Below are 22,442 nucleotides of genomic sequence, written 5' to 3'. Positions count from 1 at the left end.
TCCCAAACGGAGGCTACCAATAAATTGAAGGGACAACACATAATATTCTATCTGAGCACTCTCCAACCAGATGACATTAATGCTGAATTTGGCCCATTCCCTATCTCTCTCTCTTTCTCCATTCCTCTGTCTCCTTTCCTCCAGCTCCCCACCCCTTCCCTCCATTCAGGGACCTAACCCCTCCCCCATTGTATCTAATTGATTTGTTATGTGCACGGTTTCATAACTCCAAAGGAAATGGGCCAATGACAATTTTTCTCAAGCAAAATATTTCAGTAACAATTGGGTCTAGAGCAGTGATTCTCAACCTTCCCTTCCCACTCACAAGCCACCTTAAGCAATCCCTTACTCATCACAGAGGACCAATGGCATAGGGATTACTTAAAGTATTGTGTGAATGGAAAGAAAAGGGTTAAGAAGCACTGTTTTAAGGCAAGTTAATTGATGGATTGGATGTTAAGCACTGATGTCTGTCCTGACTTGGGTGACATGCACAGTACAAAGCCTCACTTTGGTGTAATCTTATGAGTGTTGGGGCTGGACAGGCTTGTGGTTGTGACATCATTTGCTTGTCACTGACGATGTTTATTATGGAGTGTCTATGCTCATCTTGAGAGAAGGTTGCCATTCATGCCGTGCTAGATAATTAAATCCATTCTCATCCAGACATTTAAGATGCTCAGGAGGATTGGTTTGTCTCGCTTTGAGGGGCAGAACAATTTCCCCCCCCCCCCCACCCAAGCTTTTAGGGTTGTGGCATATGCACTGATGATCTTAGCATATTGGTTCTGTGGTAGAATGAGCCATCAGCTCATAAGGAGTTTGCAAATTTCACAAGAAGAGACACTAAGATGACTAGATCATTCTAAATGGTGAAGCTTACTCTATGAGATGGTGTTCCCTTTCCATTTTTCCCCCTCCCAATGAAGGTGTATCCATCAGCTTGTTCTTTGAATGAGCCATCTTTTCTTCTTAGTTAGTGTAGCTTTATTGATGTGTGATCCAGAGATATGATAGCAGAGCAGCAATTTTTCTGGTCTGTCAGTGTTGTGATTATCCATTCTGGGTCCATGGTATCGAATGTATACAAGTTGTTGATGTCTAATTACTTTCAATGTGAAGTGACTGTTGAACACCAGCTATCAGTTTGTACCAGTGGCAAAGGTGACCAATATGGCTTGAGACCAGGCTCTGCTGTATGGGTATTAATGGAATACAAGTGGATTTGTGCTAGCACTTGTTCCCGCACATGTGCACACGTTTCGTCTTGCCCACAACCTTCCTTTTCTCTTCTCATCCAATTGTCAGCTTCCAAATCCAGCAGGATCCCCTCCTGGTCCCTGATTCGGGCAACAAAGCTCATCTACATTAGTATTTGGTTGAAACCAGGGCTTGGGGGGTGCAGGCTAAAACAGGTAACAATCTTTTGATTACAATCAGAACTCTAATTTGCATTTTCAAACCAAATGCATTGCAAATTTTAAAAGCAAACTTTCTCACAAATTATGCCCAAAGTATGTCATTTACAATTTTATAATTTCCTCAAGGTGTTTTCACATCTGCTTTCAATGTTTCCTTCAATTAAATTCTATTTCATTCTAATTCTAATATTTATTGTGTTCAAGAGGTAACGTTACATTCAACTCTTCCTAAGGATATGGAACACAGTCTTGTGAATACACTGATGGCCTCGCACTGCCCATCGTCCATGTATGGGACGGGGGTGGACACCTGCCTGGTCAGATTGGATCAGGAGTATCCTTTTGACCGGAAATAGCACACAGACACTATGAACGTGCTCGTCAAAATGGGCTTTGGGTAGGGAATCCAAAATTAGGTTAAACTGCTCTCTTTGGATATCCGTAGTAGCTCAGTCCAAATCAGTGAGTGGGAAACAGCTCTCCCATCAAGTCTGGAGTCAGGCAGGGTTGCCTGTTCTCTCCAGACTTGTGTACTTCATGGAGCCCTTTGCTGAATCTATCAGGATGGACGAGGGCATAAGAGTGATATTGCCAGGCAGTGGAGGCATTCAAGTCGAGGCCTCCCTGTACATGGACAACATCGCCCTCTTCTGTTTGAACTCACAATCAGTTCACAAATTGATGAGCATCTATCGCCAGTTTGAGTCTGCATCGGGTGCCAGGGTAAACCAGAAAAAGATTGAGTCAATGCTCTTCAGAAACTGGTCTAACCAGTCAACCATCCCCTTCACAGACATGACTAGCTAAAGGTTTTGTGGATCTGGTTTGGAGGGGGTTCGGTGTGTAACAAAAATTGGAGAGGATCACAAAAGTCCTCCAGAAATTGGGACTATAGGTGAGGCATTCCCTCTTAATAACAGTGGAAACTGTCATCAAGTGCAAGATGCCCTTGGTATTTTATATGAAAGGTTTGAAGTACTGTTATGGCCCATCTATCACAACTCCACCTGGGCAGTTACCAGAGCTGTTTTCCCATTTATATGGGAATCCAAGCTGCAAAGGCTTTGAAGAGTCACCATGTACAAGTCGCCAGACAATTGTGGACAAGGGCATACCCAATGTGGCCCTCATCCTGATGGCCACCTTTGAGCATGGTTGCATGAGGCTGTGCATGGAACTGAAATTTGAGAACACCAAGTGCTACTATGTGCTGAGGTTCTACCTGTCCCAGATGTTGCAAAAGATGGGCCTGGCCCCGTTGCCACACAATGTCCCAGTCAGATGGACTTAAAAGTTTTTCCAGGCAAACACCTTTTTAAAAAAATATTTAATTTATAATTTTTTTAAACAAAGTTAAAGCGAACAAGTACGAAGTTAAATCCAGTATTTACTCCATGATGATTAAACACCAATCCCCACAAACCCCAACCACCCAAGAAAGACCCAAAAAGATGTGAATATGGGGGAAGAAAGCAGGACAAAGATAAAGAAGTAAAGAAAGAAAAAGCAAAAGCAGAATGGATTGCTGAAAAGTGCTGCACACTCCACAGTTCATAAATTCATATTCTATTTAATTTCCTTTGGAGAGGATCAATGCAGGTCTTGAAAGCTAGGAGGAACGTAACTAAATATTTACACCTGAGATTTGTAAATAAGGATGCCAAACTTGTAAAAATGTTGTACTTATTTCTTAAAGTTATAGGTAATCTTCTCAAGGGGAATATTTTTCTGCATTCCAATGTCCCATACCAAGATGTGAATCAGACTTCCAAGTAACTGCCATATATTTTCTAGCCACGGCCAAAGCAATTTTAACAAATTCTGCTTGATGCTTGGATAATTTCAGTTTAGGTCTTATCCCTATAATATTCCCCAGTAAAAATAATTCTGGGTTTTGTGGAAATTGAATTCCTATCTGCTCTAAGAAATTTCAAAATCTACCCAAAAAGGTGTCACTTTAGAACATGATCAAGTTGAATGTAGAAAGGTTCCTACCTCCTTGCCACATTGAAAACATCAATCTGATAGGTCTGATTTTAACATTTAGTTTCTGTGGCATGAGCAAAAAATTATATTGCACTAATCTAGATCTTATATTTATCATGTTAGTCATACTATCCCAACATAATTCCCAGTTTGCTTGCCAATTCTTACATTTAAGTCTGATTTCCATCTCTGTCTGGACTTATGAACCTGCTGTTTGAGGGTTCCTATTTGAAGTAAGAGATACATTGCTGAAGTAAATTTCTTTGTAGTTCCCTTTTGAATCAGGGTCTCCACATCACTAGAATTTAGTAAACTTTTGTTGGACTCAATTTGTCCCTTAAGTATACTCTTATTTGAAAATAGCAAAAGAATTCCATACTTATATTTTAATTGTTCAAATGACATCAGTTCTCTCTGCTCATAACAGTCTTCGATGTATCTGATCCCTTTACGATGTCAATCAAAAATATAGTTTATCATAGCTCAGTGGTTTGAGTACTGAGTTAATGTAACTTGGCTAAAATGGTGGTGAAGAAGCTGCAATTACTTTTTTCTTGGGTGAAAAGTGGAAAATCCTCCAATATTCTTGAAGCCGCTCATTATTTGCTGATCCCCTTCCCCCACTAATGTGTTTATACATGGTTCTGTTTTGATGGCCTTTCCTTTTTGAGACCTATTTGTGATCCAGACCAGTGAAGACTGATAATTTAGATTAGGTGCTTGAGGAGTTGTATTTTCTGTGAAATTTAATATAAAATGGGTTAAAACTTTATTATGGGACCCTGATAATTGATGAAGTAATTCAGTCTTTCATCCCAGTCATTGCAATTAATAATAACATTTTTTTTACAGTAATCTGTCCTTCGTGGTTTAAGATCGAGTTCATCTTGAGAACGCGAGGGAACCAGATGATCTTGTAAAGAATTAAATATCATTTTAATTGTAAAAAGCTGTCAGATAGCTTGAAATTAATCACATCAGAATGGCAGTCAGAAAATTAATTTAAAATAAAATTTGAAAATATTGGGACTTCCATGAAGTACTGCAGATTACCATATTATTATTTTAACGCTCTTCATAAATATTTGATTATTTTACATTTTATTTCCAATAGTGCCTTGAATTTCATGGCCTCAGGTTGGCATCTTTGGCAATATATCAAGAGTGGAATCTTGCCCTATCTACGAAGCTCTGCTTTGTTCTTTCATTACCTTAATGGTGTTCCAGTACCAGTTGAATTGCAAGGTAATTTTTGAGTCCAGAATTTTATTTTGCTGGTAGTAGTTTTGGAAATCAAGTTTTTAATCTACATCATAAAAATGTTTTCTTTTTCCTTTTTATGGGATAAAAGTACAAAAATATCTTGCCAATTTAGTTAAAGTGTGTGCTGTTTTATCTTCTGCATGCTGTGAATGTGTAAATTAAACTGCCCAATCAGACAAATGCTGTTCGGTTGGTGTCCACACTTTGTAGCCCAATGAGCCAATTCTCTTGAAGGCAATCTATTACTAATAATGTTGGGGGCTTCACTCTTATCACACAGCCGTAATATCAGAAACTGCATGGTATAAATTTTTTCATCTAATTTTTTTTATGCTTTAATGCAGGCAAGTATCTATCCAAATTACTCTTAAATAAACACAACACAAAAGGAACATGTCAGATCATTGTTGTATTTGTAAATATAAAATTATTACATAAGGTTATAGAAAGTCAATCATATCTCTGCTTATCAGAAAAGGAACTCCACCAGACATGAGATCTATATCCTTGCAGGTCACAAGTCTTCAAGTACATATTCAAGTTCTTTTAAAATTTGGTGATTGTTTCTCCCTCTACCATCTCTTTTGGCAGTGATTTTCACACTTTTTCCACTCTGTTGAAAAGCATGTTGCTTCATCCTTTCTGGTCAAAGTGATTTAAACACATCAACAATGATGAGAGAATAATTGGAGGATTCAGGTTGAGTCCTACAGGGTGCAACGTGCTTCGACAAAAGATGAGGTGTTATTCCTATAGTTGGACTTATTATGACAGTATAGGAAGCTTCATGCAGAGAGTGAAGTGAGATAGTGAGGTGAAGTGGCTAGCAACCAGAAACTCATCTCACTTTTGTGAACTGAACATAAATAAACCACAAAGTGATGTGCACGTGCAGATGTAGAGGAGGCCACATTGTAAACACTGAATGCAGACGTACAAGATTGTTTAAGCTTTAGATGGTGGGAAAGGAAGGGTGAAGGAAGAGGAATTGTACCTCCTGCATTTGCCTGGGAAAGTGTCAGAAGATGTGGAATAGTAGATGGGGACAGAGCAGACCAAGGAGTCACAAAGAAAGCAATCCCTGCAAAGTTCTGGAAGGAAAAGGGATTAGAAAATGTGCCTGATGGTGGAATTTCTTGGAGATGGCAGAAATTATGGCGGCTGATCAGTACATTGAATGAAAAGGATTGTGGGCTGGAAGGTAAGGTGGTTGTCCTATCTAGTGAGAGAAGGGGTGGGAGCAGAAGTGCAGGAAATAGATGAGATGGTCAAGGACTCTGTCGACTATGTTAAGGAAAAAACAGGTTAAGGAAGATATTTCAGAGCATATGTTCCATTCTATAACATTTAGGACTTTTGAATTGCTAGGAATGATTTTGTGGCAAATCTTCAGGAATAAATTTCAAATGACCCTCTTGGAAAAGTGCTGCTTTCATGTCCATGTCAAATTTAGAAGAACTTAAAATGCCTTTGTATTTTGCACAAGTTTATTTTGTGCATTGTATTTGCTTTATTTCAGCGACTCACAAATGTTAATAAGTATAGTGTTTTACAGAAAAAGAGACATTGGAAAAAATGGAAGATTATTTTGAAATATTTGCCTTATTTTACGATGTTTTACTGACAAGATCTACAATGATAGTTTGTCTTCGTTTACAGAGAATGGACCACATCATTTTGAATTGCTGTGTCGTTATCTTTGCTTGCCAATAAACCTCATTAGTCTTTTCCAGACGAACAGTGATACTATCGAACCATTGATGCAAAGGTAAGATTCAGAATGCAATAATTTCTTTACTTTGAGGATATGTAAGACATATTTGCTTATACTTTGGACAAACCAAATGGTTTTGGCTGTTGAATTAAATGTTGTATGTGTGTTTATTATGAAAAGGCATTCACCATCAAATTGTTAAATTACTTTTGAAATACCATATACTGTTTTGAGTGAAATAAACATTTCATATTTCAAAAACATGCTCTGTATTTCAAAGGGTGATTTGATCAGCTAGTTCTCAGCAAAAAAAAATTATAAAATGTAACTGTTAATGCAAGGGACTACAAAGTTACTTTGGGAGACTGGGAGTGTAACTGAAGTTGCCATCCAGTCAGCCATGTCATTATTAATTGCAAAGTAGGTTCAGGGGCTGCTTGGCTTGTTCCTTCTCCAAATTTGCATATATCCAATTGGGAAGCATTGGTTCCATGAATATGTTCATTCTTTGATTGTTGCAAGCTAACATATCTCAATATAACTGAATTTGTAGATGGTGTAGATCTGCAGAAGTGCAGAGCTTTGTGAAAGGAGAAAGGACGGCTATTAGGTAGGGTTATGGTTTTGTGATCATTCATTTTTATATTGACTATATTCTTCAAATTTATAAATTTGCAGAAGTTAACATTATTACTTTCCTTCCCCACTAATACTATCCCTGACATTGTCCTATTTTCAGTTATCCCAGGGAGTCAAATAAATTGATAGACCTTCCCGATGACTACAGTTGCCTCATAAACCAGGCATCTTGTTTTACGTGAGTACATGAAATATTGACACAATTCTTGACTTTTAATCTTTGCAATCATATAAATAAAGATGGATGTTTTTACATTTTATTACATTAATAATTTAGTTTAAAAATTAGGTCAATGTGAAATACAAATAAAGTCTCAATTTTAATATTTTTACTGGAATATTTGGTTGAATGTATTGTTTACAACGCTACTGATTTAATTATTTGGATCTGGTTTGGTTTATTATGTGAATGTTATCTGTTTTAATCATGAGATGCATTGCAAGATTTGCCCTTTTTCTCTATAATGTCAAATAGATGTCCAAAATCTGGTGGCGATAAAAGTCGAGCACCAACTCTTTGTTTGGTGTGTGGAGAAATGCTCTGTTCTCAGAGCTACTGTTGTCAAACAGAGTTAGAAGGTGAAGATGTTGGGGCTTGCACCGCTCATACCTATTCTTGCGGTTGTGGAGTTGGAATTTTTTTACGGTGAGTGAATTTAGAATCTTATTACCTGAGACCTTATATAATACACACACACACACACACACATTTAATATACAGTGACCTCCATAATGTTTGGGACAAAGACACTTCTTTTTCCCTTTATTTGCCCTGTGCGCCACGATTTTAAATTTGTAATCAAACAGTTCACATGTAATTAAAGTGCACATTCCAGATTTTATTCAAGATTATTTGTATACATTTTGGTTTGACCATGTAGAAATTACAGTACTTTTTATACATACCATATATTTCGGCATATAAGTTGAGTCATGAAATCATTGGTGCTACCGCTCACCAACACCTCCCCACCGCTGGGTGCTGCCATAACCACTCCTTCCTGGGACCCTGAGGTCACCTTCACCACTCCTGCCTGGTAGGCTGGGAGCATGATGTCACTGCTCCAGCTCTCTGGGCTGTTGCCGCTCCTGCCTGGTAGGCCGAGGTTTTTTTAAAAACTTACTTAATTTACAGCTTTGTTACTTGCAATTGTTTTTTTTTAAATTTGGGTTATCCTGGGAGGCCTGGACAGCCAAAAAATGGGGATCGACTTGTACACCAGTTATAACATAAAACCATTAAAATGAGACTAAAAAAGCGGGGCGGGGGGGGGGGGGGTCGACCAATCTGCTGGTCGACTTGTACACTGAAATTTATGGTAATCGCCTCATTTCAGGGAACCATAATGTAGAAATTACAACACCTTTTACACATAGTTTCCTTATTTAGGGCACCATAATGTTTGGGATATTTGTCTTCACAGCTGTTGATGAGTTCTCGGCTATGTTTATTTGTTTCATTGGTGCAGGTATAAGAGAGCTAGGCTTACTTCTAAGCTTTTGATCACCTTTGGAATCTGTAGTTGCTATTTTTCAACATGAGGATTAGAGTTGTGCCAATGAAAGACAAATAAGTCATTTTGAGGCTGAAAAACAAGAATAAAACAGCAGGAGACATTGCCCCAACCTTAGGATTACCAAAATCAACTATTTGGAACATCATTAAGAAGAATGAACATACTGGTGAGCTCAGTAATTGCAAAGACTTCCACTGCTGATGTCAGAAGAATTCTCATAAGAATGAAGAAAAATCCCCTAACGCATGTCTGACAGATCAGAAACACTCTTCAGGAGGGGGGGATGGGGGGGCTGTGTGTGTGGATATTTCAATAGTACTTCACTCTGCTTTGACTCATTTGGACAGCTCTAACTCAAGTCAGGACACCTTTATTTATCGTTCATACCATGCTCGCACGGTAAAGACAAGATAACGTTTCTCCAGGACCATGGAGCTTATTTATATAAATATAAGTTCTTCTTTGGCTTCGCTGACGAAGATTTATGGAGGGCTATGTCCACATCTGCTGCAGGCTCGTTGGTGACTGACAAGTCCGATGCGGGACAGGCAGGCACGGTTGCAATGGTTGCAAGGGAAAATTGGTGGGTTGGGTGTTGGGTTTTTCCTCCTTTGTCTTTTGTCAGTGAGGTGGGCTCTACGGTCTTCTTCAAAGGAGGTTGCTGCCCGCCGAACTGTGAGGAGCCAAGATGTACGGTTGGAGGCAATATCAGCTCACTGACAGTGGTCAATGTGGCAGGCACCAAGAGATTTCTTTAAACAGTCCTTGTACCTCTTCTTTGGTGCACCTCTGTCTCAGTGACCAGTGGAGAGCTCAGCATATAACACAATCTTGGGAAGGCGATGGTCCTCCATTCTGGAGATGTGACCCACCCAGCGCAATTGGGTCTTCAGCAGCGTGGATTCGATGCTTATATTGGTGATGAAGTCACTCCAATGAATGTTGAGGATGGAGCGGAGACAAAGCTGGTGGAAGCGTTCTAGGAGCCATAGGTGATGCCGATAGAGGACCCATGATTCGGAGCGGAACAGGAGCGTGTGTATGACAAAGGCTCTGTACATGCTGATCTTTGTGTGTTTCTTCAGGTGGTTTTTCCAGTCTCTTTTGTGTAGTCTTCCAAAGGCGCTATTTGCCTTGGCGAGTTGTCGATCCTTGCATCAGATGAAATGGTGCAGCCGAGGTAGGTAAACTGGTTGACCGTTTTGAGTTTTGTGTGCCCGGTGGAGATGTGGGGGGGCTGGCTGATGGAGGACCTCAGTTTTCTTCAGGCTGACTTCCAGGTCAAACATTTTGGCAGTTTCTGCAAAACAGGACGTCAAGTGCTGAAGAGCTGGCTCTGAATGGGCAACTAAAGTGGCATCGTCTGCAAAGAGTAGTTCACGGACAAGTTGCTCTTATGTCTTGGTGTGAGCTTGCAGGCGCCTCAGATTGAAGAGACTGCCATCCGTGCGGTACCGGATGTAAACAGCGTCTTCATTGTTGAGGTCTTTCATGGCTTGTTTCAGCATCATGCTGAAGATAGTAAAGAGGGTTGGTGCGAGGACGCAGCCTTGCTTCACGCCGTTGTCAATGTATAAGTTAGTATAGAAGTTAAACACATTAAAATAGTAAGATGTATACAGTAATAGTCTATGGTATCCTATCCACAAATATTCTGGGAATTCAGGAGCCTGATGGCTTGGCGGAAAAAAACTGTTGCCCAATCTGGACATAAGGGCCCGAGTTTTGCCATACCTCCTACCAGATAGCAGAAGGGAGAACAGTTAATATGAAGGGTGTGTGGAGTCCTTCACAATATTTATGCCATTTGACTACATCGAATGTCCTTCATGGGAGGAAGAGAGCCCCCAACTATCTTTTCCACTGACTTCACTATCCTCTTCTAACTCCTACATTAGAATGTTATTCATCGACTATAGCTTGGCTTTCAACATGGTTGTCCCCTCGAAGCTGATAACCAAACTTCGTCTGCATGGTATCAGCCCATCCCTTTGTAATTGGATTTTGGAATTCCTAACTAACTGTTAAGCTGGGCAATATTTTCTCTTCCATTCTTATCTTGAATAAACTGGCGTACCCTAGGGTTGTGTGTTGAGCACCCTTTTGTATTCCCTTTTTACCTCCAGCATCGCTCCTATATGTAGCACAAATTTAATAATCAAGTTTGCAGAGGACACACTGTGGTCTGATTAAAGGGGATGATGAAACAGCCTATAGGGATGAGGTTCAGCACCTGGATTTGTGGCATCCCAATAGCAACTTAATACTCAACACTCAGAAGACCAAGGAGATCATCGTGGACTTCAGGCCTGCCATGTTGTGCACCACGTTGAAATCCTGCTGCCTTCTTGATGCCAGCATGATGGGGCAGGGTTTGTTCGTGGAGACGTTGCAGAGAAGCGTCTGGTTGCTAGGACCAATGACGACATCCTCCAGTCTGAGGCCAGAAACTGCTGTTCTATATGTGCAGGTCCTCCAATTGTACCTTGGCTCGGGCGGAATAGTCTATTCCCTGCGACAGGGCCTGGACGGACTTAATCGTGGGGTGGGTCAGTGTGTCAGCCACCACATTGGTCTTATCCATGATGTGTTGGATGTCCATGGTGAATTCAGACACATATGTTAGGTGTCGCTGTTGCCTGACCGACCACAGGCTATACACTTTGTGGAAGCCAAAGGTCAATGGTTTATGGTTCATGAAGACCTTGAATTGCCTGACTGCCATGTACAACGCCAATCGCTCCCGTTCAAAGGTGCTGTATTTGAGTTTAGGTGGCTGGAGATGCCTGTGAAAGAAGGCCAGGGACTGCCATTGTCCTTCAATGAATTGTTCCAGTATGCCCCCTACTGCTGTGCTGGAGGCATCTACTGTGAGAGCAGTTGGTGCCTCTGGCCTGAGGTGTACCAGGAGGGTGGCATTGGCCAGAGTGTCTTTTGCCTTCTGGAACGCCTCTGAAGCCTCATTATCCCAGGTAATGTCCTTACCCTTCCGTGCCATGAGCGCAAAAAGGGGACGCATGATGCAAGCTGCTGCCGGTATGAATTGGTGATAAAAGTTAATCATACTGGTGAATTCTTGCAACCCTTTCACTGTGCGGGGCTTGGTGAAACACTGAACGGCCTCTACCTTTTGGGACAGGGGTTTCACTCCATGCCTGTTGATCCAATGTCCTAGGAAGTTGATCACTTCCAATCCAAACTGGGTTTATAGTTAGTTCGAATTCCTGCAGCCGAGCGCACAGTCCCCTTAGATGAGCCGCGTGCTCCGTGTTGTTGCGGCTGGTGATGAGAATATTGTCCAAATAGAATGAATGCAAATGGGAGATCCCGACCCACTGCCTCCATCAGTCTCTGGAAGGTCTGGGTTGTGTTCTTAAATCCAAAGGACATTCTCAGGAATTTAGAGTCCAAAAAGGATAATGATGGTAGTTTTGGAGAGGTCATCGGGATAGACTGGGATCTGATGAGATCAACTTTTGAAAACACCTGTGCTCCTTGTAAGTTAGTGGTAAAGTCTTAGATATGGGACACGTGGTACCTGTCAGGTGTGGTGGCGTCATTGAGGTGGTGATAGTCACCACATGGCCTCCACCCTGCTGATCCCTTCGGAGCCATGTGCAAGGGGAGGCCTAGGGGCAATCGGAACGCTGCACTATCCCTAGCGCTCTTCCATTTTTTAAAACTCCCCCTTGGCGAAGGTGAGCTTCTTGCAGGTGGGGGGGGGTCAGTTCACCCTGGCATGGAGCGGGAGCCCTCGGCTCTGCGGTGGAAAACTGGGCATTACGATTGAAGGGAACTCCGGTAAGATCCGTGTGAATGCGTTGTCAGATAGCATAATGGAGTTGAGGTGGAGGGCAGGTAACTTGGTTTCTCCCAGGGGTGTGGTTTGAAAAGTCCTAGCGTGCACTAATCGCTGCCCTTTAAGGTCCACCAGCAGGCAGTGGGCTTGCAGGAAATCTGCACCCAGGAGTGGTTACACCACTGCTGCAGTAGTGAATGTCCACATGAACAGGTTGCTGCCGAAGCAGAGGGGTATGGCAAGGGTGCCAAACATTCGTATGGTGGTGCTGTTTGCTCCCTCAGTGCTGGGCCCGATTTGCTGTTTGGGGGTGTTGTAGGCCGAGGGGGGAGGACACTTATTTCAGCACTGGTGTCCACGAGGAAGCGCCTTCCTGACAGAAAATTCCACGTGTGGAGGAGGCCAACTGCCACAGCCATCATCGACGGTTGGCTATGGCGTTTCTCTGAAACGTGCAGGGTGGGTGGCATTGACGGGCCCCTGCATTCCATTGCTGATGTTAATAACAATACTGTTGGGTTGGAGGGGTCCACTTGCCTCTGTTTGCTGTGGCCTTGTTGCTGGCTGTGTTCAGGGCCTAGCGAACTGCTCCACCAAGGCACTGTTTTCTTTCTTTGCTCTCCAGAGCACGTCCATTTGGGCTGCAACTTTCCTGGAGTCATTGGCGAGCAAGGGTCTTCAGGCAGCTGCTCCAGGAAAATTTGCTTGTGTCCCTCAGCAAGGGCAAGCATTTCACTCATGAGGGCAGATGGGGCCCTGTCTCCCAAACCGTCCATATGCAGCAGTCAGGCGGTCTGCTTACATCGTGAGACCCCAAAGATGCGGGGTAATGGCTCCCTGAGGGCATCATATTTTCCTTGCTCCAGAGGCTGCCATAGAAAATCCCTTGATGCCATCTCCTGGTCGAGCGAGCTCACCACATAGTAGTAACGTGTGTCGTCGGTGTTGCTCTGTTGAAGGTGGAACTGGGGCTCGGACTGCTCAAACCACACTTGTGGCTGCAATGCCCAGAAAGTTGATACCTTCAACAAGACTGCGTGAAGAGCTGCCTATTCCATTATCTTTGGGTCCAACTGCTGGTTGGACCTGTCAATGTCACCATTGTAGAATGCGCGCTACCGCAAAGTGTGGAAAGAAGACATACACACGAGGAGTCGAAGTCGAAGGCTGATTTATTGCACTGGCAGCTCTGCTTATTTTCACTCCTCGCTGCTGACGTTGGAGGTGATGTCACGGCAGTGCCGATCTCTGACTGGGTGATGTTCCAACCATTGCTCACACTTTCCCATCGTGTGGATGGTCACCTGGGATGAAGGTCATTGGCCCCTCCCTGCAAGGTCTGCCCAGTCATGATGTTCATTGCCCATTTTGTGTACCAGGTCACGTTCGGTTAGCTTCCGGTTGATGCTGGTTGTATTTCTTTGGCTGGTTTATCGGTACATTGACATTAAAGTGAATCATCATGTCAATGACTACTGTCCACGAAGACGCCATGAAACGAAATACAGAGGCTACACTGCAAGAGGCAAACCACTAGTTAGCCACAGAAAGGATGACCAGATTAAATTTTGCTAAGTATTTAAAAGGGCCTGCAGAATTCTGGAAAAAGGTCTTGTAAACAGATGAGACCAAGATTAACTTGTATCAGAATGATGGCCAGAGTAAAGTGTGGAGGTGTAAAGGAACTGCACAAGATCCAAGTATACCTCTTTTGCCATAGTTTGCATCTTGCAGTGTTGCCTCTGTATTGTTGTTCATGGTCTTCTATAGACAGTGGTCATTAACATATACACACCTTCCTCCTGAAGTGTGTTTCTGATCCTTTGAATATATGTTTGGGAATTTTTTTTCATTTTGATAATTCTTCTGACAACAGCAGGGGAGGTCTTCCTTGGAATACCAGTCCTTTTGCAATTACTGAGCTCATCAGTACAGTCTTCTTCTTAATGATGTTCTAAACTGTTGATCTTTGTAATCCTATGGTTTGGGTGGTATCTCCTATTGTTTTTCAGCCTCTTAATGGGTTCATTGGCACAACTCTGGTCCTCATGTTGAAAAATGGCAACTACAGACTCCAAAGATGATCAAAAGCTTAGAAGCAAGCCTCGCTCTTTTTCCTGCAACAATGAAGCAATTAAACTTCATTTAATTGTTGAATACTCAGAAACAGCTGCAAAGCCAAATGTCCCAAACATTATAGTGTCCTGCAATGAGGGGATTATGTCTAAAAAGTATAATATCTACATGGTCAAACCAAAATGTATACAAATAACCTTGAATAAAATCTGAAATGTACACTTTAATTGCAAGTGAATTGTTTGATTACAAATTTAAACTGTGGAGCACCAGGGCAAATAAAGGGAAAAAGGAGTGTCTTTGTCCCAAACATTTAACAGGTCTGAGTAACTGTAAAGAATGAGCATGGAAATCCTTTGTTGTAGCACTAGACTTTAATCCTTAGATAGCTTTCCATCGTAAATAAGTTTATTTAATTGTTGATGTAGAAATGAGCTTAAACCGTATATTTCAGCATATGAGATGAACAGCAGATAGAGTGACACCCCCCCCCCCCCCTTTATTAGCCTCATTTTAATGGTTTTATGGTATATCGAGTCCACGCTGCTGAAGATCCAGCTGCGCTGGATGGGTCACGTCTCCAGAATGGAGGACCATCGCCTTCCCAAGATCGTATTATATGGCGAGCTCTCCACTGGCCACCGTGACAGAGGTGCACCAAAGAAAAGGTACAAGGACTGCCTAAAGAAATCTCTTGGTGCCTGCCACATTGACCACCGCCAGTGGGCTGATAACGCCTCAAACCGTGCATCTTGGCGCCTCACAGTTTGGCGGGCAGCAGCCTCCTTTGAAGAAGACCGCAGAGCCCACCTCACTGACAAAAGGCAAAGGAGGAAAAACCCAACACCCAACCCCAACCAACCAATTTTCCCTTGCAACCGCTGCAATCGTGTCTGCCTGTCCCGCATCGGACTGGTCAGCCACAAACGAGCCTGCAGCTGACGTGGACTTTTTACCCCCTCCATAAATCTTCGTCCGCGAAGCCAAGCCAAAGAAAGAAGAAGAAGTCAACCTCCATTTTTGGGCTGTCTGGGCCTCCCAGCAACATCCCAAAATTTGTTAAACCACACTAATTGCTAAGTAACAAAGCTTCAACTTAACAGTGAAACAAAACCTCAGCCTGGCGGGCAGGAGCAGGATCCTCTGCCAACTGGATAAGAACGGCGATGTCATTTTCCCAAGTAGGAGCGGTGACAACATTCTCCCTGCAGAAACAGCGACCTCGTTCTCCTGGTGGGAGTGAAAACTTGCTGGGTGAACAAAGTCACTGCTCCTGCTCCAGAGAACAAGGTCACTGCTTCTTCCTTGGTGACCTCGGCCTACCTGGCAGAAATGGCAACCTCAAGCTCCTGGGTAGAAGCGGGGACCTCAGGCTCTAGAATTTTAAATATCTAAGTGAGTTATGGCGGTGCCCATCATTGGGGAGGTGTTTGGGAACCGTTGCTTCAGTGGTGGTGAGGAGCTTCCATGGTTAACTTATATGCCACATTGGCGTGGATTGGATTTTGAGCTGAATTTAAGGTCTCAAAAGTATATCCAGTGTACAAGTCGACCCCCTTTTTTGAGTGGAATGAAGGTTTTACAACTCGACTTGTATGTCGAAATATACAGTAATTGCTTTTTTCTCCCCTCCCCTCCATAGACACATACACATTGATAAAAGATAATAGATAATCTGTTTATGTTTTTAGAGTTCGAGAAAGTCAGGTCCTGTTCCTAGCTGGAAAAACAAAAGGATGCTTTTATCCTCCACCTTACCTTGATGATTATGGAGAGACAGATCAGGGACTGAGGTAAACTGCATTTCGGTGAAAGACTACAAATCAGTTTATATTAAAATCCATGTGACTTATTTTGTGTAGGTTTCCTGTATTTTCATTGTTAAAATGGCAAAAATACTTTACAATCTTCGCTTTTGAATCGAATTGCTCTCATCAACGTAATAAAGCTGTAGCTTCGTTTGTTGACGAAAGTTCTTGTCTGTTGTGAGAAATAAATTTGAGTATTTGAATATGGTGAAATTGCACTATGTAGAATCATTTTTATATATTTTCCACATCAATGTAAATGAATCTATATATATCCATGTGCTTGTTCTTTGAGCAGGTTTTTTGTTTATCTTTTTGGTTCTGGAAAAGGGTAATGTTTAAAAATAAACACTTAATAAACTTGAGAGTTGTATTTTTCAGACGAGGAAACCCTCTTCATCTGTGTAAAGAACGATACAAGAAACTACAGAAACTGTGGCAGCAACATAGCATTACAGAAGAGATTGGTCATGCACAAGAAGCAAATCAAACACTAGTTGGCATTGACTGGCAGCACTTGTGATTTATTTTCAATAGAACTGTAAACACTTGGCACATCTGAAGCAAAAAAACCTTCTCGAGGGAAGTCTGAGGATCAGGTTGAATGAAATACACCTCAGGCTTATCCCTTTGTGGAAAACGTGCTGAAAGTAACTTAAAATGTTACATACTTTTTCACTATAATTAAGAAAATGTGGAACGCATGTGAAGTGCATTATTTTAGTTGTCATTTGCTTTATTTGCACTTAAAATCTAACAGTAAAATAGTTCGGGGTAATAAAGCCCACATTTTCAAATTAGATTAATTTTTTTGAATCCAAATTATTTATCAGGTTTTGAATTAATATCAACATCCAAAGTGTGCTTCTGTGCTCTCTGCTTGTGGTGTTTAATGAACAATGTTGGGTCAAGTAAGAAATTGGCTGCTGGACTTCAGTTGGAATTTTTGTTTTAAATTCTTCCCTTCCCTCTTTATCCCATTTTCTTTCATAAGGTTAACTCAAGTTTGTGAATCTGCATTTTAAGGTGTGCATCTGCTTTCAGCCAACTCATCTTAAATTAAGTAAATTGGTCATCAGGTCATTAAGAAAGCTCCATCCACTCAAAAGTAGAGGTGTTTATGAAAAGAAATACTTTTGAAGAATTCCATATTGATTTGGTGCATTAAGATTTACTGAAGTATATTTGTTTTTCCTCTTGTTTCATGCACACTTGTCGTTCCAATAATGCTCCTTACAAATATATTCTCTAATTGAAGTTAATCTTGTGTAATATAGTTACCACATCTTTGCTAATGCTGTACTGACAGCAAAAATTTTGATGGTTCCATGTAAACAATGGCATACTCCAAAAAGATTCATTAGAATACTTCTAGTGTGTGAAATAAGCAAACAGTGTGTGTGTTGTGTGTGTGTGTGTGTGTGTGTTTATGGAGTAGTAGATGCAATCCCACTTGCAGTACTACCTCTTTAAAAATTGATATTTTTCTGTTTTGAATAGCATCAAGGGGTGAAGATTTTTACTGCCTGAATAAGCATAAAAATTCTCAGGTGCTGCAGTTTTTTAATATGACATAGGATGTACTTGGTCTTCCAGATAAATTTGTTTCAGTTGACTTAAATGCAGTTTAATGTGAAAGTGAGGTCATTCCATTTACCTACTGTTGGCTGACACTCTGGATAAAAACAAAAAGCCTAACATCACTGAGTAAATTAAATCTTTTAATTTTAAAATAATGTAGATATTTACTGAAACAGAAAGCACACTAATTTCTTTATTCCATTTATTTATCCTGTTAATACATTTAATTGACCACATTGTGCAATTTGCTCTCCTTGAAACATTTAGCATGTCTTTGCATTCACTGTAGAAATGTTTATAAAAAGAAATACTTTCGATATTTGGGAGAAAACTTGTAATAAAATGGGCTGTTAATATATGTTGAATTCATGTATAATTGGTACTATGTACTATATGTAAAAAGCTAAAGATTCAAATAAATGCTTTAGGTGTTGAAAGATCTTTGTCCATCTTCATAATGGAAAAACTTGCCAAATATTTGTCAGACAACATTTTCAGTTCAGAGAACTTTATTCTTGAGATTATTCAGGTAAGGTTTTTTTTTAGTGAGTTTGGCTTTGGGAAAAATCATTTGAAGGATCCCATTTCCGATCACCCACAAAATGGTGCAAAAGGTGAATTTAAATGGGTTTTAGGTGGTCTCAATGTTGTGAGTTTACAATGGCAATTTAAATAACTTCTGCATAGGTGGAAGCGTTGGCATAATTCAATATCTTTAGGGAAGAGGATTATGTTATGATGCCAAACTGGCATGATTTGTATTTATTGATCCAGATTTTCAATTGATTGCTGAGGCTGAATGTTTTGCTAGGGACATGTATAAATTTATAAGATAGATTATCCTGGGTTTTCCTCCATGCCTTGGTATTAACGTCCCCAACGCTTGTGTTTTTTTACAGGTTTGTTCCATGACATTTAATTAGGTGATATTTGGTCACATGAGCCATAATGAATCCTTGCAAATATTATTGTAAAATTAGGTCCCTGTTCCAGCTGTTAAAATAGAAGGAATTGACTGTGTTGGAGAGAATATCCCATTAACACTTCTTTGAAAACCAAGGGATCAAAATGCAAAACTGGAATCTTTAAAATGAATCACCTTGTTATTTTCAGTGTGAATATGCTCTTCTTTTTGATTCTTGAATGGTTTGAAATGTTCAATTTGAAGGAGCTTTATTTGCTAAGTTTCCCAAGTTTATTCTTCTTGGTTACTGCTTCCTCTCCCAAGAGGTAATGACTAAAATGGAAATATTTTCCCCAAATTTTTGAACATTGTTAATGGAGAGAAGATAGAAACTGAGCTTAACTTGTGCCATGTCAGAGTCACATTGCACAAACATAATAACCCGGTTCATGTTTTTCCCTATCCCATTACTTGATCACTGAAAGTGTAGGTATTTGCAAAGGTTTTGACCAGAATTGGGACCAAGCTTGATGAGTTTGATCAGTACTACGCTGCCATTGACCCTGAAACCATTGAGATTACCTTGGGATGTGTTGGGCAATGCAACCTTGAATAATGGATATTTATAACAAATTCATTTTAAATCTTGTAATTAATTGATAGATAATAATGCTATTAATACACATTCTGTTTATTTAATGTTAGTGTTTTGATAGAATTATCCAATTGATCTTACTCCCTGAATTTGACCACTTCACTGCAAATGATACCTTTTTGAGTTTATACAAAATGCTTTTTGAATGTTACTGCTCAGTCTGTTTATTTGGGCTGTGCTCTCTGATCAAAGAAAACTCTTGTTTCTGCTCCTTTGACATTTATTTTGAATCCATGTTTCCACCCTCCTAATGGAAACATTATTTGCATCATAATTATGAATCTTTAATTCCTTTAACCGTCCAAAGAAGAGGAGTTTCTGCTTCTCCAATGATACATAACTGAAGTTAACTTAAATTTAAATTCTTTCATTTTGATTTAGACATACAGCATGGTAACAGGTCCTTTAGTCCACAAACCCATGCTGCCCAAGTGACCTACAACCCCCTTAAGTTTTCAAGGTTGAGAGGAAACCAGAGCGTCCGGAGGAAACCCACTCAGACATGCTGAGAACGTACAAACTCCTTACAGACAGCACTGGACTCAAAGCTTAGTCGCTGGCATTGTAGCAGCATTGTGCTAACCACACACTATCTGTGCTGGCCTAAGTATATAAAAATACAATCTGAATGGCCTAGATATGTCAAAATGAACCATAATATTTTACTCTTGCATAGCTTGCATTTCCAGTCTAATAGCATATTGAAATTTAATATGATTATCATATTAGCCTTAATCTTATGTACACAGCCTTGGAGTAACACTTGAGGGCATTGCAAATACAAAAAGTAAATGTTAGCCAGTCTTGTTTTTAGATAATTTGGAGATTCTTAATTTCTGCCTGGTTTGCTTTCCCTTATTCATAAAATGTGAAGTAAAAAAAAAAGATTGGCTAACATCAAAAGAAATCAGCTAACCATTTCAACCATCATCAGAATTAACCTTCACTTCTAGTTTGATATCCACGTTTTCAGTATTTGGATGTATTATCTTTCGAGATCACAAGATAAAAAGAACAGAAGTAGGCCATTTGGCCCATTGAGTCTGCAACTCCACCCTGAGCTAAACTGTTCTCCCAACTACTTCCAAATTCCGGTCTATTCCCCATATCCTTCGATACCCTGACTAATTAGATACCTATCAATCTCCTTAAACTCCTCCAGTGATCCGGCCTCTACAGCTGTATGTGGCAACAAATTCCACAAATCTACGACCCTCTGGCTAAAAAAATAAATTCTCATCTCTGTTTTAAATGGGTAAAGACTGTGCCCTCTTGTCCTGGATTCACAAGGGGAATACTTTATTCACATCTACTCTCTCTCTAATCCTTTCAGCATTCTAAAGGTTTCTTTGAGATCCCCTCTCATTCTGTACTCCAAATTTTTTTTTAATTGAACACAAACTTGCACTTTGGCAGAAAAGGTATTACAAATGTATCCATGTTGCAATTTTGAACAGGCACTTAAAATACAGTACAAGATCTGTTATGTGTGGAACTGAATTGTTCTTGAAAGCATTTTTTGCTTTGAATTGTTTGCACTGTCATGTGTACCAAAATACAGTAGAAAAGCCTTGTTTTGTGTGTTTATCAGGCAAGAGAACCCAAACTCAAGTTCAATTTTGGTAGCCAAATGATGCTCCATTTGTTCTTTTCTTGGGGTTACAGAGTGGAAAAATTATCAGGGAATTTATTACAATATTTTATCTTCTGGGTGTGAGTGTGTGGTGTTTACATTTACAAAAATATGAAATTTGATTCTGATAGTGCCAAAGTTTTTTTTATTTTCATATATTTTTGTAGTACAGTATTTAAATCCTGCCATAAATGTTTACTTCATCAAAATGGATATGATGAAGCAGGAGAAATTAGGAGAAAAGAATGCTTCATGTAAAAAGGAAGTGGAACTTGTATCCATTTGGCTGTGAGGAAGATTAGTTAACCTACTAATGCTCAGGACCTGCTTTAGGTTAAAAATGATTCCATTCAGGTAAAATCTAACAGCACAGCTTCAATAGAATTCCTTACCATGAGTTCCCTTAAGGAGATGAATAATTCAATGGATAATTCTTTGAAAAAAATTTAAAGGAAATAATTACAGATTTTGCACAATTTCCCTGATACATCTGCCCTTCTATTTAATCATGAGCTCATCCATTTTCCCACTTAACCCTACTGCCTGGCCTTCTCCTCGTAACTTTTGATGCCCTGGCTCATTTATTCATTTGTCCTTTGGCTACTATTTTCAGAACAATTTGGAGAAAAGGTTTGTGACTTTTTCTGAGTTAAATGGCTAACATAAAGGGTTCTTTTAAAAGAGCACCATTTTACTTATCAATTATTAATTTGATTGATTGTGAATGAAGGTCATCTTTAATGATCTTTCAGAGATGGCACTGTTCCATCAAATTGTGATAATACATGAAAAAACATAGTTTGTTAAGTGTTTCAATTCTTAATTTATCAAAAGAGAAAAGTCACATCCTAGAATTCTGTTTCTTGTGCTCAATTTGCTATCTCAGCAATTTTTGAAAACATTTTTCCCATGAATGGAAACATGTTAGTTTCCTGTAATTGAATTTCAATTTTAAAAACTGACCCATTTTGCAATTCTTTTTCATTTTAAAAAAGATCAGGTGGACAAATGTGTTTACCAACCACCCCACTTTTCTGCTCCGATAATATGGGAATATTTTATCAATTTTTAACAGATGAATGGTATTTGTAGCTCTTTGTTTCTGTGTTTTTAATAAGGTGTAGAAAAAAAACAATGAAATGTTCTGTCACTTTTTTTTTGCAGGGTATTGCTTTTTAATGGCTCATGAATCAAAGAGACATATAAGAATCAACAATATTGATAGGTCTTGAATCACATAGAGGCTGATCTGAAGAAGGAAGACATTTTTTTCTTTAAAGGATATAACTAAACCAGGCAGGTTTACATAACATCTGGTAGTTTTATGGTTGCAGTTGCTGCTGCTGTGGTAGAATTTGAACATTTCTGGATCAGTGGTCCAATAATTTAACCCACGATATAGATCATTCAAGCCAATGGGGCGGAGGAAGGGGAAGGTTCAAATTT

At 40.1% G+C, this 22,442-nt stretch overlaps 1 protein-coding gene across 5 annotated transcripts in view; it reads left to right on the top strand.

Annotated features, from left to right (window-relative positions):
* Positions 1 to 18,241, top strand: part of ubr2 (ubiquitin protein ligase E3 component n-recognin 2) — a 177,991-nt gene extending 159,750 nt beyond the window's left edge. For all 5 annotated transcript variants that reach the window (XM_069931156.1, XM_069931158.1, XM_069931157.1 and 2 more), the window contains exons 41-47: positions 4,522 to 4,652; positions 6,330 to 6,438; positions 6,938 to 6,994; positions 7,124 to 7,201; positions 7,499 to 7,669; positions 16,107 to 16,208; positions 16,605 to 18,241. In XM_069931156.1, coding sequence (XP_069787257.1) covers positions 4,522 to 4,652; positions 6,330 to 6,438; positions 6,938 to 6,994; positions 7,124 to 7,201; positions 7,499 to 7,669; positions 16,107 to 16,208; positions 16,605 to 16,746 — 790 coding nt within the window. In that variant the 3' untranslated portion in view covers positions 16,747 to 18,241. The remainder of the gene's footprint in view (positions 1 to 4,521; positions 4,653 to 6,329; positions 6,439 to 6,937; positions 6,995 to 7,123; positions 7,202 to 7,498; positions 7,670 to 16,106; positions 16,209 to 16,604) is intronic.
* The last annotated feature ends 4,201 nt before the right edge of the window (positions 18,242 to 22,442 follow it).

Source organism: Narcine bancroftii, chromosome 4 (genome assembly GCF_036971445.1).
Source record: "Narcine bancroftii isolate sNarBan1 chromosome 4, sNarBan1.hap1, whole genome shotgun sequence".
NCBI lineage: Eukaryota > Metazoa > Chordata > Chondrichthyes > Torpediniformes > Narcinidae > Narcine > Narcine bancroftii.
The sequence above is the reverse complement of the archived record's forward strand: the minus strand, read 5'-3'. Positions and strand labels throughout refer to the sequence as shown.